This window comes from Physeter macrocephalus, chromosome 8 (genome assembly GCF_002837175.3).
Source record: "Physeter macrocephalus isolate SW-GA chromosome 8, ASM283717v5, whole genome shotgun sequence".
Taxonomy (NCBI): domain Eukaryota; kingdom Metazoa; phylum Chordata; class Mammalia; order Artiodactyla; family Physeteridae; genus Physeter; species Physeter macrocephalus.
This window is the reverse complement of record NC_041221.1, coordinates 128,594,163-128,610,222: the sequence shown is the minus strand read 5'-3', so window position 1 is coordinate 128,610,222 and position 16,060 is coordinate 128,594,163. Positions and strand designations below refer to the sequence as shown.

The following is a 16,060-nucleotide window of genomic DNA, read 5'->3' as shown; positions in this document are numbered from 1 at the left end:
CTATTCCATTTCTCAAGGTCTAGCATATGAGAGAGGGCTGCACTGCTGCTTTAGTGCATGTCTTCGATTCCTGGTTCCAGCCTCAGTACCGCTGATTTCTGAAGGGGGATGGGGCACGCAGGAGGCAGAAAGTGATAGCGGGTTGGGGTGGTCCCTGGGGAGGCCCCTGTGAAGGAGGGGACTGTTCAAGTGTCCTGGGAAGTCTTGATGTATGGATGTGCCTATCTCCTCAGACCACCCAGCCCTGTTCTTCCTTCTGGCCTAGAGGTGGGCCTGGCACAGCCAAGAGTGTTTCCTTAGGGTTAAAGTGGGCCTGCCGCAGGCCTGCCCATGGTTATCTCCCTTGGAAGAATATAATTTGGACCTGTTTCCTGGCCTCCTAGGGAAAGGGGGTACCCAGGATGGTCAGGGCTATGCCTCTTGCGCGTATGTGTCCAGCCCAGAGCTCTGGCCTTCCAATGTGCCAGCCTATCCTTAGCTCCTGAGGCAGAAGTGCCAGTAGGCTCCCAGGGAACTGTGGGCTCAGGCCTGTCTAGGGAACCACACGATGGTGGGTCCAGAGCAGTACCCACATGGCCCTTCCACCTGGCAGTTCTTCCTGCCAGCATGTCTCAGCAATTCCATGCTGCCAAGCACCCCGCAGACCCTACTGCCAGTCAGAGAGTAGTGGCCTTGGGAACTCTGAGCACTTGTATGGTTTGCTCAAGGGACAGGAGCTCAGGCCTCTGGGGATTGGACCATGGGCTTTCTCTGGGCTGAAACCAGCCTTGGCCCCTGGCCCGTACCAGCTGAACCTGAATCACAGGTCCATCCTCCACGTTCTGAGATAATTGGGCAACTTCCCTCAGTCACACTTGCTGACCTCCAGCCTGTAGTGGCCCTCACGGTGGAGATGAGCAGGGAGAGGCGTGAAAATCCTGGGGCAAGGGATGAGGATGGGCAGGGCTGTGGTGGATCTGTGTGCTGGCTGCAGGCATAATCTGAAGCTTTATAGCTGAGCAAGATCTGTCAATGGGTAGATGTGCAGACTCTGTACAAGGCTGGCCTGGGCCTAGTTGTGGTTACAGTTTGATGCCTAATTATAGTCCAGAACAATATATCTTTATCTTTCCTGGTTTGGTCTGAAGGTTTGGATTGTAGGAAGCTGTTTAGATGGTGGCATAATCCCAGTCACCTCTAATAAACTGTGCAAATGATTAGGGTTAGGGTTCGAATTGAGGGTGGGGGGGTCAGAGCTTGGTAGCCCAGTTTGGCAGCCCTTCAGGACCCGAGTGACTGGCGGATTTCCCACAGGCAGGGCCCCATGCTTTGGGGATGTGAGGGTGTTAGTAGTCGGGGAGGAGCTGTTATGCCAGCGAGATACTGGAGGCTGTTGTGAGGGGCTTAGCGGGCCAGGGGAGGGGCTTTGAAGTCAGAGTTCTTTGCTGGTTTAGATGAAGCTGGGGGTTTGGAAATGTCCCTGGCCCCCATGGGCCCCCCCCCACCTGGTCCATGTCCCCCACTGTGCCAAGTCCTCTGTGAGTAGCCTGAAATCCCCCATTCTCCTGAGCCATTTACTAGGGCTGACCCTTCTGTGGCCACAGTGAGTCCTCGGGGGCTGGTGGTGGGGATGAACTAGACTTTGAGCTCCCCAGGAGCTGTAGTAGAGACCGAAGGAGGGAGGGCCTTGGACCTTTGGATCAGGTGTGGATGGGTGCTGAGTGAGGCTGGGGAGGGGTGTCTGGGAAAGGATCTGATTTGAGTTTTGAAGGACACAGGGAGAAGGGGAGCAATAACAAGCTGGCATTGGCATTGATGGGGCCCCTACTGTGTGTCCATTGGCACTGGAAGTACAGTGGAGGGGCAGATGAGGTGGGGTTCCCACTCGCCTTCTTGAGCATCCCTTCCTGAGAGACCCCTGGCCCTCTAGGTCAGGAGCCATGGTATGGGGCCATCAACCCCAGCCCCCTGCCCCTTCCAGTGTATCAAGACCCCAGAGGGAGTGGACACTATCATGACTCTTATTACTCACCAGCATTTCCACACCCCAGCTTTATTAAAGCAGCAAGTGCTGATGTATCAGTTACAGAAATATTTCCTCAAGCACACCCCCATCATTACCCACCCTCAGCCTCATCTGCTGACCCAGGGCCAGCAAATTCTTACCCCACCCTGGCTGTAAATTATTCCTGAGGCTCCTCCAGTCCCATTTCCTGAAACTCTAGGGCACCAGGACGTGAGAGGATGAGATCTCAGAGGATGCCCTTGGTCCTTTTACAAATTTCCATCCCTCTATAGATATGACAAGCTCTGTAAGGCTTCTTTGAACTCTGAGAAATTACTTGTCTCAGTATTACAGTTCTTGTGTGGTTCTGTTGACTAAATAAGAAATACATATTTATTTTCTTAGCAGAAAAAAATAGAAGCAAATTCTGTTCTCCCAGCCATAAGGGCCCTGTAAGACCCCCCCTCATCCCCTAGGAGGTAACTCGGGCAGGCCCTCCCCATCTGTCTTAGGGAGGGCACTGGGGCCCATCTGGTGATAGTGGAGCCCCAGGTCTGAGGACCATCCATAGCTCTGGGGAGAGACCCAGCAGGGTGTGGGGAGGTCTCGTGGCTTCCCAGGACAGGGACATGAGGACACGCAGGGCGGGAGGACACAGCAGACAAAGAGCAACGTGGGTAAAGAAAGCAGGGCACCTCAGTTGTTTCCCCACAACATGTCCCCCTAAGCCACTGCCCATCCCCACATTGTACGCTCCCAGTGGAGCTCCTTAGCCCAGAAGGGGCCCCAAGGGCAGGGCAAACCGGAGCCAGTTTAGACTGGTCACCCAACTGGGGTTGGCCCTTCCCTTTCCCCAGGCTGAGTCCACAACCAGCCCTGCTCTGACCTGTTGCACACTGACCCCTGTGCATAGGGGCTTGGTAGAGAGCATGACAGCAACCTCTAGAACGACACCTGAATCTCCACTCCCCTAAGCTTCAGGCCCTGTCAGTGAGTGAACTTCTTTTGGATCAGAAAGTAGTACCTGAAGACTCACATGTGGCAGATGGGGGCCATAAGAAGCGCTTTGCCCCACTGGGCCTCTGGCTGTGGTGGTAAAAGAAAAGATGTCTCAGGTTCCCCTAAGAACAAACAGCTACTTACTTTCAGCTTTGGGCAGATTTTGGTAAGTTCCTGCATGTCCTTTTCTTTTCTTTTCTTTTCTTTTTTTTTTTTTTCTGCATGTCCTTTTCTATGTGGTAATCATTGTTATATTTCTTAGAGATTTCATTCAGGGTGGAGATAAAGCCCTCTCTAATCTTCCCATAGCAGAGCTCCTAAAACAGGGTTGGGGGCATTGAGTTGGTGGTGGTGCCCAGCAAACCATCAGCTGACCCTCAACCTCATCCATCCCTGGTTACCCTGGCCAGATGGCGCCCTGGACTGAAATTCAGGCCCTACCCTGATTCTCCCACAGGAGACCCATGGGCCCTGTGAGCATTGCAGTGGGTATCTGGTCTCCCTCCAGGCACAGGGCTGCTCTGGGACAGTGATCAGAGAGCCTGGCAAAACCTGGCCGCTGGTTCATTTGCTGCCTGAGCCGGAGACTTGATCTGCAAACTCCCAGCTTTCTCCCCAGATTTCTTGACCCAACAACTTTTGTTCTTTTCTCTGCCCTGGGTGATCCCTTTCAAATGTGGTCAGAAATGACCATGGGGTGACTGCTCCTTACTTCACTGGTGTTCTGGGGCCTTTTGAAGGAACCCTAGAAGTGGGAAAAGTTGGTTAGAAACCCAAAGGGCCACTGAGAGCAAAGTGATGTTTGATGAAGACCCAGACTTACGTTGTATGTTATGTTGTCAGCCATGAGTTCTTTCTGAATCTCAGCACAGACTGCTGTGTGATTGTCCTGGGGAGACACGCTGACTATCTTCATTGGGGTGGAATGGCTTTCCAAGCCCCAGGAGCACGTACAGGTACATGGTATGAGTTGAGGGTGGCTCCAAGCTGATCTGAGCCCTGGGCTTGATAGCATTTCTGTGGGGAGAGGTACTTATATACAAGAGTCTAAGGAAATGCTAAATCTCTTATCAGTTATCGCTGGTTTATATGGAAGACAGAGAGGACCTGCCTTATCTCTGGGCAAGATGTGTTTTTCATGCATTTTCTATGACTACAGCATACTTAGTGGATTCTTGTCTTTGCTGAAATTCAGGCTTTGTCTAAGAATTTTTATTCATGATCACATCTGAAGTCATGACCTTTCCGCCTGTGTGTGGGGCAGGTCTTTGGCCAGGACTGGTGCTGTCTGCAGGTGAGATAGCCAGAGCAGAGGGAGCAAGTGGGATGAAGAAAGAGCCAGGCATGAGCTAGAACTGCACCAAACCAGCTTCCCCGGGCCCACCCATCAAGGTAAAGGCTGGCCCTGCTGCCCATTTGACACTTAGGGACACACCCTCTTCCTCACAGACCCCAGGAGGGACACAGGAGAAGAGGTTCAGGAACAAGTCCTCCAGCCCCATTGGCAAAGCAAGGAGAGTAAGGAGAGCTACTATTTTCTCAGCCTGAAGGCCGTGGATTTGTGGGGAAAATGCCTAATTACATGCAAAACTTCATGTAAAAACAAAAACTAGCTCCAAAACATGCCACACTAGAGCCATGTACCAACAAATTATGAACTTACATTCTGACTCTCAAAGATTAAGATCACTCATCTTGGGGAAAGTTTGGTAAATATACTGAGCTCTGACCCCTTTGGTTTGGTTTCTTTTTCCTGAACAGCTAGTCTATCTGCTGGTTCACCTTGGGAGTGGCTGAAGCCCTGAGTGTGAGGGACAGGGCATGGCCACAGGGTCCAGGCCTCTGAAGGGCACAGGTGTTTTGCCCATTCAGCCAGTGACCAGCCAAGCCCAGGAACCCCCCACCTGCCCAGGGAGGATGATACCCCTTTTCTGGAGCAAGATTCCCACTGTCTGGGTTACTTGGACTTCCAAGTGAACCTGGAAACCTCTCTCTGGGGTGGGAACCTTTGAGCATTCACGGAAGCATGTCCGGATGTGCAGAATGTTACACCCAGGAGGGCTGTCATCTCCCCTGTGCTCTGACAGCACTGCCTGTCCAATTGTGCCTGATCTGCTGCAGGCCCGTGTTCCCTTCCCCAGCTCCCAGTTTCCTCCCCTCCCTGACCTGGGTAAAGGAGAGCACCTTGAGCATTTGCTCATGGCAGAAAACAAACTGAAAAACTGCACAAATAAGAACAGATTTTTAATAATTTATTATTATGGTAAAACATCTTGAATAAATATGGGGTATGAAATTAAATAAATAAATAAATAAATATTAAAATACATAAATATATAAATAAATATTACTGATCCCTGCCAGTGTAAAACATCTCCTGTTTCCCCTACCACACCCGTATCAGGGTCAACATGACCCAGAGCAAGTCTGTGCTTCCTACAGCCCTGGCCCACCCTGTGGTCCCTCCAAGGGTGAAGATCCTGAGTTTTGTTTGGCTCTTTGTGGATGGGAGGGCAGTGATCTGTGAGGTAAGCTCCCAGGCTGGCTTCTGGCTGGTCTGGCCTGCTTCACTTCTGGACTGCCTCCCAGCAGTCAAAGGGGATGGTAAAAAGAAAACCCTTCAGGTTCTCTTTGAAACTTTTAAAGGTGATAATCTGGGTTTCACAGGAAGTTTCCTTAAGAAAGAAAAGAAAAAAAATAAAACGAGTTCAGGCATGAGTGGGTAATGTGGGGGAAGCATCAGCATGTTTCTGTGCTGCCTCTTAGAACTCAGAGGCCAGAAGGCCTGTCTGGGACACACCAGCTGACCTGGGTCAGGTGACATGCTGCCACTCATGTGTCACCCAAAAGGTGCACAGCTCTGTCAATGGCAGCCGGGGCCAGGGGCCTGATAAAGTACAAGCCGGAGGCTGGTCTGCTGGGCAGCTAGGCCACTGCCTCTTTGGTCCCAGGCCAGGGCACAGCAGTTGGGCCCAGGAAGTCTCTAGCAGCCCAGAAGGGGCAGGAGTCAAGGCCACAGGCCTCACTTTTTTCCCACAGGAAAAGAATGCTTGGGGACTTTTTCCATTTCAGGTAAGCTTTCCTCCTTGCTCCCATGCAATCCAGGCATCCCAGGAGGGGCCAGGGGAAAGTCCTTTTAGGAGGTGGCACTTGGGCCCCGGAACTTCCTCTGGGCCTTAGGCAGGTCTTGAGTTTCCTTGTATTTGCCTCACCTCTGACCTCATTAATGGTAATAATAAAGATAGTAGCAGCTCCCGCTAGGGAATGCCATAGGCTCTCGAGTCCAGGGCTTTAACTCCTAGAGTTGCTCCCTCTCAGGAGGGGCTAGTCATTACAAATCTGTTGACTCAGAAACCCTTTGGGGTCTTGAACACCCACAGCCAAAGGTCTCTCCCCAACCATTCCTCCACCCTCCTAGAATGAGACCTTCCCGCTTGGGGACCTGATGTGGGCACTCACCTGAGTGGGGGGGCAGTGCTGCTTGTAGTGGCTGGCCATCATGGTCAAGGGGCCCTCGAGACTAGTGAGGCTGCCCCGCAGGCCCTGCTTGTACAGCTCCAGGCGAGTCTGCAGGCATGTCGGCTCCTGGGGAAAATGTCCATTCTTTGGTGAGCAGTGGCCAAGTGTGCTCTGGTAGGCGCAGGACATCCTCCCCATCACTCCTTCCTGTTCTCATCCCTATCTCCCAAGAGCAGGGCCTGGGAGGGGCACAGGATTATTCCTGACTAATCTCAGGCTGGACCCGGTTATACACACTGTCCTGTCCCCCTGTCCACTGCAGGCATGAGTCTGACTCGTCCTCACCACTCAGCTCAGGCCATTCCCAGCCAGCACAGCCACATTCCCTTGGCCTGGCATCTCAAGAGGGTCCCAGTCCCCAGAAAACAGAGGTCACTGTCCTCCCAGCATTCAGGGGGAAGTAGGAGGGGGCTCTCGCCCAGACCTGCTGTGTGAGCAAAGTTTGTTCCTGAAACCCTTCTGTGCCCGTCAGTAGCCAGTACCGTGTCCACAGGGCTTGGTCTCAGGCCACAGTGAGTGCCCCAAGCCCACATTCCCTGTCTCATGACATAACCCCCACTTACCCACCTGTCCCCTGGTGACCCCTAGCCCCTTGAATGCTAGGTCTGTCCATGGCTGGTCAGCTAATAAAGGAGCTCACGTGACTACCACAGGGGCAAAGCCAGTGGCCTCCTGAGCAACCCTCCTTCTGGCAGCCAGCTGACTGGAGAGAAAGTGGACAACCCTGTGACGGTCCATCTAAAATGGAGTCACTCCCCAGGGCCGAGGCCTTTGAGAGGTTGTGTCAGAGAGGTATCTTACCTGGGAGTCAAACATTTCAGAGATGACTTCTGTTGTTTCACTCTGTAGAAAAGGAAAATGTTGTGTGATCAAGCTGACAGGCATGGCAGGTCCAGGCCAGCAAAGTGACCCAGGCATGGCCTGTGCTCCCTCACTCACCATCACAGCAGCAGTGTCTTTACTGTGGTTCAGAATGCTCAGGGCCTCCTTGATGGCATCCACATGCTGCCAGGGCCGGGTGGCAGGGCTGGGTGGGTGGGTGGGTGCGGAGGTGCTGCAGACCACAGTGCTCAGGAGAAGCAGGTTCTGCAGCCACATCCTCCTTAGGACTTTAGCCTTTCTCTCTGAGCACTGGGCTCACTGGCAAAAGAGCTCTTATATACACAGTTAGAGGAAATGATTAATGGTGACCACAAAACACCAGGGAGGCGGGGGAACTACCTGAACTGTGGAATCTCCTGGCCCTTATCAGCTACACATGGAAAGGTGAGCCTTTCCCCAAGGTGGTCAGCCTCGGGGGTTTTCATTAATGAGTCTTTCCAAGAATTGGCAGCCCACCTGCCCACCCTCTTGAGCGTTCTGCAGCCCTCCTGGGCAGTCTGACCTGCCAAGTCTTCCCCCTCCCTCTGAGGGGCCTCTGGGCACAGCTTGGACTTCCTGGCCTGAAGTGGCTGGGGGGAGGGGCCTGGGAGACATTGAATCGAGCTTCTACCCCCGCCCCCCTCCCCGGCTTCCCATCCTGCCTGTTATCCCAAGAGGCCTTTGGGCTGGCTGTGCCACACTGGGGCCCATTCCAACTCCAGCCTCCCCTTCTCTTCCTAGAGCCTGTAGCTGTGGCCACAGTGAGACATGAGTGTGAGGAGGACTCTCACAGCCCTGCCCCACTGTCCACCTAGGCAGATTCCAGCCAAATGACATAGTCCTGTGACAGCTCACCTCATCTCCCACCAAGGACCCAGAGCAGTCGGCAAGCTGTTCCCAGCCAGGAACCTCTGCCCCACAGCCTCTGTGAGCTGAGGGAATGACAACCATGTGCAAGTCCAGCCAGCAAGATTCCAGAACATTCCTCCACGGTAAGATCTCATCTAACAGCAACAATCCTGGTGTACACAGCCATATTCAGCTCCCAAGCTGCAGAGGTGAGTTGGGGCTCTCAGTGGGGGGTGGGTCAGGGTTCTGAGTTCAAATCCTGCCTCCAACTCCACCTTGCTGAGTGACTCTTCCCTTGAGTTATGTGAACCTCGCTTCCCTCTGCAGGGCAGACTGTCCCCTCTGAGGTGGGCACTGTGCTGCTAGCTACAGCCTCTGGCAGGCATTAGGCACCAACAGGGTCATGGCTGCATCCACAGGAGGTACAGGGGACAATGGCTTTTCAACCATGGTCTTCTGGGCTTAGCTTCCTATGTGGCCCCTGCCCCAGCCCACCTCCAGCTCCAGAGGCCTCCCTCTGGAACAGGAACTGCTTCTGGAAAAGTCACAGGCTCTTGAGGGGCTGACAAGTGTTTGATTTTCACAATGGACTTTGGAGAGCACAGCACGAGTTGGTGTTTACTTCCCCATGCCATGAGTTTTGTGGTCGAAGGGGTATGGGTCCACACACTTACGTTTCTGAGTGTCTGTGTGCCAGGGTGGTTGATGTCTGTACTTAGAGATGTGTCAGGAGGGGAGGATGTTTTACATGAGGTGCATCTGTGTGAGCCCCCATGCCTCTGCAGGTGCCCTTCTGATATAGGAGAAGCTCCCCACACTGGGAGCTTCTGGGCCCCAGAGCGTGATTTAACCTAGATTGATGGGGTCAGACATAAGCAAGGACATGCTGCTGAGCTCAAGTGGACAGCCCTGGGAAGCAGGTAGAACTCATGGTCTGAGTACTGTGGCTCGAGCCTGCAGTCCTGGCAAGTTTCACTGCATAGCAGGAGGGTTGTTGCCCTTGTACAGGGAAGCCAGGCCTCAGTCCTCCAGACCCTATGGAGTCCCTGCCAGGATCTGGGGCACACCGCAAGGCCAGCCCTACCCTTCTGAGCCTGATGGGACATTCCTAGGTAGTCAGGCTGGGTGTGAGAGTGTGGCATGTCAAGGCCCTGGCCCTTCCTCTACCTTTTCCATTAAACCTCTTCTCAGCCCCTACCAGGAAGCACTCGGGGGAACAGAGGGTCAAGGACACTGGGTGAAGATGCCACACAGAGTGGAGGTCTGTGTCAGACAGTGCCCTGGAGGCTGTGTGGTGGAGGATGGAGGCCACAGGCTATATGGAGACTGGCCCAGACACTGGCCGTCACTCCCCTCTCATCCTTTCTTTCCAACAGGGAGACAGAGGTGGGAAGAGGGAGGTACCCAGTCAGCCAAAACAGAAAATATCCCCTTATGCAGCCCAGAACTCCCTTGTTAGGGAGTTGTTACCTGCAAAGCGGGCCTTCACCTCCTCGCGGAGATAAACTAACTGGGACCCAGAGGTGGAAGTAACAATCCACAGTCGTGCAGTGAGAAGTGGCAAAGCTTGACGGCAGGCTCCAGCCCTGCATCCAGCACAAAGGCAGCTGCTGTGCCCCCGGCACTGCACAGGGGACTTGGCACACCCTTGCTAAGACGTGGCCTGAGGGAGTAGAATGAGTGTGTGTTTAGGGAGAGGGAGTTAGGAGTTGATGGCCTCAGGGCTGAGAAGAGAGATCCCCAAGGACCCCTCCAGTCATCCCAGAGACTTTGTGGGCCACCTCCCTCCCCTTCCCCACAGTTCACTGACCCCTTTATCACTACTCCTGCTGGGCCCTCAGTCTGAGTCCTGGGAGGGGGACTATCACCCTTGTGAGGGGCTAGGGGGCCTTTGGGGGAGGTGCCGGAAGGAGGTAGGGGGCTCTCTCAAGAGGCAGAGGTACATAACAGGGAGCTCAGGGCTCAAGGCCAGGACTCTCTGGGACCTGAAGAACAGAACTGGAAACAAGAGACACACCTGCCCAAACAGGCCTGCAGGGAGAGTCCGAGGGAGCCCTGACACTTCAGAAAAGTCCTGAAGGAAGGTCGTTCCAGAACCAACCATCTTGCCCAGAATAGAAAGCTTGCATCTGCAACCTTGACTGGCCCATCAGCTCCAGAGGGACTGGTGAGGGAGCTGGGCCAGGGTCCCCAGGCTCCCACCCAGCACCTTTGCCTGGACTCCAGCCCCAAACACAGAGGGCAGTGAGGGGCATCCTCAGGACTTTGGAAGTAGTAAAGGCTTCTGGTAATGATTTCTCTTCCTTTTAATTTTTAATGAAGCCTCCAGTGGTTTTTTTTTATCCCAAGGAGGCAGATAAAGGCAGCAGCCCCTTCTAGCTACTTGCCACATCCAGTCCAGTCTGGACTGGCTCCCCAAACCTCTCTGATACCTTGGGTCTCCCCCATCACAGCAAATGGCCTTGCTGTCCACCCAGCTGCCTGAACCAGAACCCCGATGTCAGAGGTTCCTCATTTACCTCCTGCCCCCAACCCATACACCCAGTTAGCCCCCTCAAGGCCTTCTCTTAACTTGCTTCACTCTCACTTCATGACTGCCCCCTCCTGGCTGTTCATTCTCTGTGCACATCTTGGTTGGTACCCTTAACACTGTGCCCATGAGTCTGGGCCTTGTCCTCCCTACCCCCTACCCAACATGAGCACCAGAAGTGAGCTCTGAGTGCAGGGGGCTGTGAGGTCGGCCACACCTCCAGCTCCCTGGAAGCTGGGCTATATGGATGTAGAGTACACACAGACATGGTTGGGGGTTAACCACCCTCAGGTCCTCCCAGACCAATCAGGATTCGCCAGTGCCAGGGGTCTGGGGATACCCAGAGAGCAGGACAAGAATTGCTCTCCTGGACAGCCTGGCCTTTTTTGTTTTCTTTTTTTTAATTTATTTTTTTCTTTTTTTATTTTTGGCTGTTTTGGGTCTTCATTTCTGGACAAGGGCTTTCTCTAGTTGCGGCGAGCGGGGTCCACTCTTCATCGCGGTGTGCGGGCCTCTCACTATCGCGGCCTCTCTTGTTGCGGAGCACGGGCTCCAGACGCGCAGGCTCAGTAGTTGTGGCTCACGGGCCCAGTTGCTCCGTGGCATCTGGGATCTTCCCAGACCAGGGCTCGAACCCATGTCCCCTGAATTGGCTGGGAGACTCTCAACCACTGTGCCACCAGGGAAGCCCCAGCCTGGCCTTTTTGAGGTGCATCTCTGGAGACTTAGAGGAGATGCAGGAAAGCTCCAACTGGAGCTGTAACCACAAAGGTCAAAGATGTAGCTTTGTGTGCATGGTATGGCCTGAGGTGACCAGAAACCCCTCTCAGGAAGGATGAGCCATTCACTGGGTTCTCCTGAGGGTGATGCAGGACCCCATGAGCCCTGAATCTGGGTGGTGGTTGGGCTCTCCACCTCACCACATCTGTCCAGAAAGATGCTATCTAGGGCTGCAGCTGGGCAAACTGTAGCTATCCCTGAAAATTCCAGTAAGGCTGAGTCCTCTGCCCAGTTTGAGCTTTAGAAACCTCCCAAAGTGGTGGGAAGAGGAGAAGAAAGGTTGAAGCACTACCTCCTCCCTGGGAGGATTCCCCCACAAAGTTTCCTGGGACAAGCAACAATTTCCTCTGAGAGGCAGCGATAATTAAACCCATTGTACAGATGAGGGAGTTGAGGATCAGGGAGAAGGAACTTTCTTGGGCTACCCAGGGATCAGCGGTGGAGAGTCCAAGCCTGAGACATAGAGATGCCTGGATGGCAGGCTCTGTGGGGAAATTGTGCATTTGGCTCCCAGGACTTCCCGGGGACAGTAACAGGACACTCTAGCTTCCCTGCCCACACCTGGAGGAGTCTCCCTTAACAGCTGCCCTGAGGGGGACATCCCTCTGCTGGTCTACCCAGCATTTCCTGGCTTTCTAATCCCTGAGATAGAAGACATCAGGGGAGCAGGAAGACATACGGGTTCAAATCCCATCTCTGTCATCAATGATAGTGTGGACTGGGTGGGCCACTGGTCTCCTGGTCCTCAGGTCCCCAGGGAAGACAAGGGGTGGCAGGCCCAGGGAGGGTGAGTTCAGCTGAGATGCCTGTGCAGAGGTACCATGGGATATGAGAAACTCTGAGGCCCATTTCCTTCCCCTTCATAACTTACCTTGTTACAAAGATTCCGAGGAAGCCACAAGCCCCTAATTTCCCCCAGAGTCTGTGGGAGGGACACCCATAGGAAACCCCTTCCAGAGGGTTTTCTCCTGACCCTGTGGGAAACGTGCCAGAAAGGAGTCACAGTGCCCATCTAGGTCCCCACCCCCACCCTCGCCTTAGCTCACCGGCTTGATGTTATCGCTGTCACTTTCCATGCCATGCAGTCTAGGAATGCCTGCCCATGTCATGGCCTCAGCCCTGATGTCATCTTTCCAGAAGAAAGATGTGTGGTTCCCACAAACCTCACTGCCAAACCCATGGACTCCTATCCTTCGCGTGCCAACTTCAATGCCCATAGACCACCCTGCTGGTGTGGACCTCTCCTTGTGGCTCCTGCTCCTCCTTCCCTACTCTCCCACGACCACTGGCCACTGGCCAGTCTCTCGCCCAGCTATCATGCCTCTGGCCCCTGAACACTGCTGTCCTGGCCTTCAGCTCTTCTTCCCGAATAGCACTCTGTGGCCTTAGCCATCACGTGAATGGGGACTGCTCCCAGTCTGTCTCCTACACACGTAGCCTCTGAACCGTCGAACCCTCCTGTGGGCCCTCAGACCCTGCAGACCTGCTTTTTCATCCTCTGGGTCCTCACCTTGGACACATGGACAGTAGTTCTAACTCTTCTCGCTTACACTCCACAGCACACTTTGTAACCTGCCTCCTCTTCACCATACCTGTTCCTAAAACTCTCTGCCTGTCTGTGCCCCAAACACTCTCCCCTTGTCCTATCCTCCTCCTCCCTCTGACAGCCTGACTTGCCCACCTGACTCTACTTGCCCTTTCAGCAGCACTGGGAGGCAGCATCTCCCAGGAAAAGTCTCTGGCCCCTGGGACCACCAATCTGGGGCAAGTGGTTCCTTGAGATTCCTCAGCTCTGAATTCCCCCCATCCCAGCCTGGACCATACAATGGGAGGGTCCACTGATCCCCTACAAGACTGAAAGCCTTCAGGGCCAGATGGAGGGCCAGTGGGAGGGTCCCATCCTCCTCCTCCCCAGCACAGGGCTTGGTGCAGATAGGAAAAGTTTGTTGACTAATTGTCTGAACTGTGACAACTCATTTCCAGGAGGAAAGTCACCTTCCATCTCAGAGAGGTCACACCAGTTCTCTGCCTCCCTGGCCACAGGCTTAGCTGGTAGAGGCTTCTGGTAAGGGTGGATTTAGGTTTCCTGTGCAGACCTTTCCCTAGTACCCCAACACTGCCCCACACCCAGCCCCAGGAGGCAAACCCTGACAGGCAGCCTGGGTATTCAAGGTCAGCAGACTGGAAATGACTCAGTCAAATGGATTTTCCTGGAAAGAGCCAACTGACAACACGGCTACAGAGCACTTTCCTCCCTAGTCCTGCCCCCTGTCCTGGGTAGGAGGAGGTGGCCCTGCCAAGGGCCCAGGGCCTTGCCTTGTAGGAAAAAGCAGCCATTGAGTCCGGCCCTCAGCCTGGGCAGAACAGTCACATTTATTGGATGCTCACTGATGTGGGGTGGGCTTGGCCAAAGTGTTTCCCCCACCCCCATTCAAGGCTCAGAACCCCTCTGAGGGATCCATTGTTTTATTACCATGCTCAAGGGAGCCCTGGTCCTTTTCCCCATAGGGGTCAGGACAGATACAGCAGAAGGAGATGGAGCACCCTACCACCATCACCCCCCGATGTGAACCCTCACTGCCAGCACCCTGCCACCAGTGCCCCAGTACCAGGTGCTCTTACAACCCCGTGCTTTCCACCTGGGCCCAGGTACGGGCACAGCCACACTCCTTTCCTGGCACAGCTCCCCTCAGAGGTACACATCTTCACTGTCACAGTCTGCTGTCCCTGGCTCCACCACTTCATCTCTGGCATGGCCCATGTGGTGCCCTCCAGAGCAGGGTGAGTGGAGACACTCGCCCATTGTCTGCTGAAGGAAGTCCCAGGGGCGGCATGGTCAAGGGCGCCTGTCTGAGGAGGAGGCGAGAAGGCCTCAGGCCAGGATTCTGTGGACTCTGGGGAGTAGGGAGGGCTCCTGGAGGGCCACAGCATGGGCCAAGGCTGGAGGTGAAAGTTGAGTCTGGGATCTCTGAGGAGCTGGGTAGGAGAGAGGAAGCCTTGACAACCAGTCAAGGCAGGGGATGGCTGTGAGCCAGTGGTCTCTCTCCCAGAAACTCCATGAGGTGTGGGGATGGGAACGAGCCTGGATCTAAGCCCAGTGTGTGTGCGTATGTGGGGGGTGCTGGGTAGGAGAAGGGACAAATGTGCATGTAGAGGATTTTGGCGATAAACGTGGTGGTTCAATGAATGGAGGATGGAGCTGAGGTACCACGGCTGTGCTGTGCACCCCTGGAGCTGAGACCAGGAGGTCTTGGAGCCAGTAGGTACCTCTGGAGTCCTGGGTCCAGTCAAGGAGGAGACCCCTGGTGGGCCCTAAACCAGACTTAAAGGGCTCCTCTGCTTCAGTGGGCATTGGCCAAAACACTGTGGCTTGAGGATGCAGAGGTTCTGGAGTCATATTCTCTGTGCCTCATTTTTTTCTGTATGTAAAATGAAGGCAGTCATAGACTTCATCTGGTCATTGAGGGGATTCTGAGTCCCTTTGCCTGATCCATCAACCTGACCTGAGGTTTTTCAAGGAGAAAATTGAGGCCCCAGCCCATGGTGAGAACTCACTCAACCCTCCACTCTGGCCCACACAACCTCTGCCTCTCCCTCCCACTGTGGCCCCAGGGATCCTGCTCTGCTTGGCTGGCCCCTCTTTCCTCCAGCTTCTCTCCCTCTGCCCTGGCTCTTTCCTGTTGGCATTAAAAACAATGATGTGGCCCCATCCTATCTCTCCCCCTCCATACACCCCTGACTCCTCAGGCGTGGCTGTCTAGTCTTGCTGTCTCCACGGTGTCCAGGCCAGGCTGGGCTAGGCTAGGCCAAGAGAGGGAGGAATAGCGAGGGACCAGGCTGAGACCCAGAGGTTCCTGGGGCTCCCTGACCAAGGGAGCTCTGGGGGACTTATCTCTACCTGGCCACCCTGCACCCACACTGTGGCCCTATAAACTGCCTAAACTCTCCTGTGACCCCCAACTCACCCTATGCTCTTAGACCTCCACACCCTTACTCCCTGGTGCCATCTGCCTGACGTCCTTCTTTGCACCTCTGGCTGCCTGATGAACTCCTACTCCTTTATCAAGCTCCCTGTGCATTACCTCCTGAGAGAAGCACCTCTGAGGAGATCTACACCCATCCATCCATCGCTCTGTATGTAATAACCCCTACCACACCATCCTGGGCCAACTGGACATGGCCAAGAAGCCCCCGGAGGCCTGACTCAGTGTCTCCCCAATCCCCTGCCCCAGCCTGGGTAAGCTGTGGAGGGTCCTCAGGGTGTTTGCTGAACTCAGTCAAATGCAGATTCAAGGCCAGGGTGGGAGGAGCAGAACCCCTTCCTGGAGCAAGAGTATTCGCACCATGGAAGGAGGTGCCTCTCTGAGTTCTCTCCTCAGGCGTTTGCCTTCCTGGCAATTTCTCTTTGCTTTATTTTTCTGTATTTCAAAGTTTATCAGTAAAGCGCATCTATGCTCTCTCATATAGCCCTCGCAGTAAAAAAACAATAATTTAAAAAAATTAAAGTTGATTTACAGTGTTTCAGGTGACAGCAAAGT

The 16,060-nt window shown here is 54.2% G+C and overlaps 1 protein-coding gene and 1 long non-coding RNA gene across 2 annotated transcripts; one reads left to right on the top strand and one right to left on the bottom strand.

Annotated features, from left to right (window-relative positions):
- Window positions 1-5,478: 5,478 nt before the first annotated feature.
- On the bottom strand, window positions 5,479-7,641 carry CSF2 (colony stimulating factor 2). Its single transcript, XM_007120132.3, has 4 exons — window positions 7,442-7,641; window positions 7,304-7,345; window positions 6,443-6,568; window positions 5,479-5,658 (listed from the first exon to the last, which is right to left on the bottom strand). Exons 1-4 carry the CDS (start codon window positions 7,598-7,600, stop codon window positions 5,551-5,553), a joined length of 435 nt encoding a protein of 144 aa, XP_007120194.1. The 5' UTR covers window positions 7,601-7,641; the 3' UTR covers window positions 5,479-5,550.
- On the top strand, window positions 5,941-15,793 carry LOC114486763 (uncharacterized). The gene is made up of 3 exons (XR_003681040.1): window positions 5,941-6,055; window positions 8,105-8,421; window positions 15,501-15,793. It is a non-coding gene; the product is annotated as an uncharacterized lncRNA (long non-coding RNA).
- Window positions 15,794-16,060: the final 267 nt, after the last annotated feature.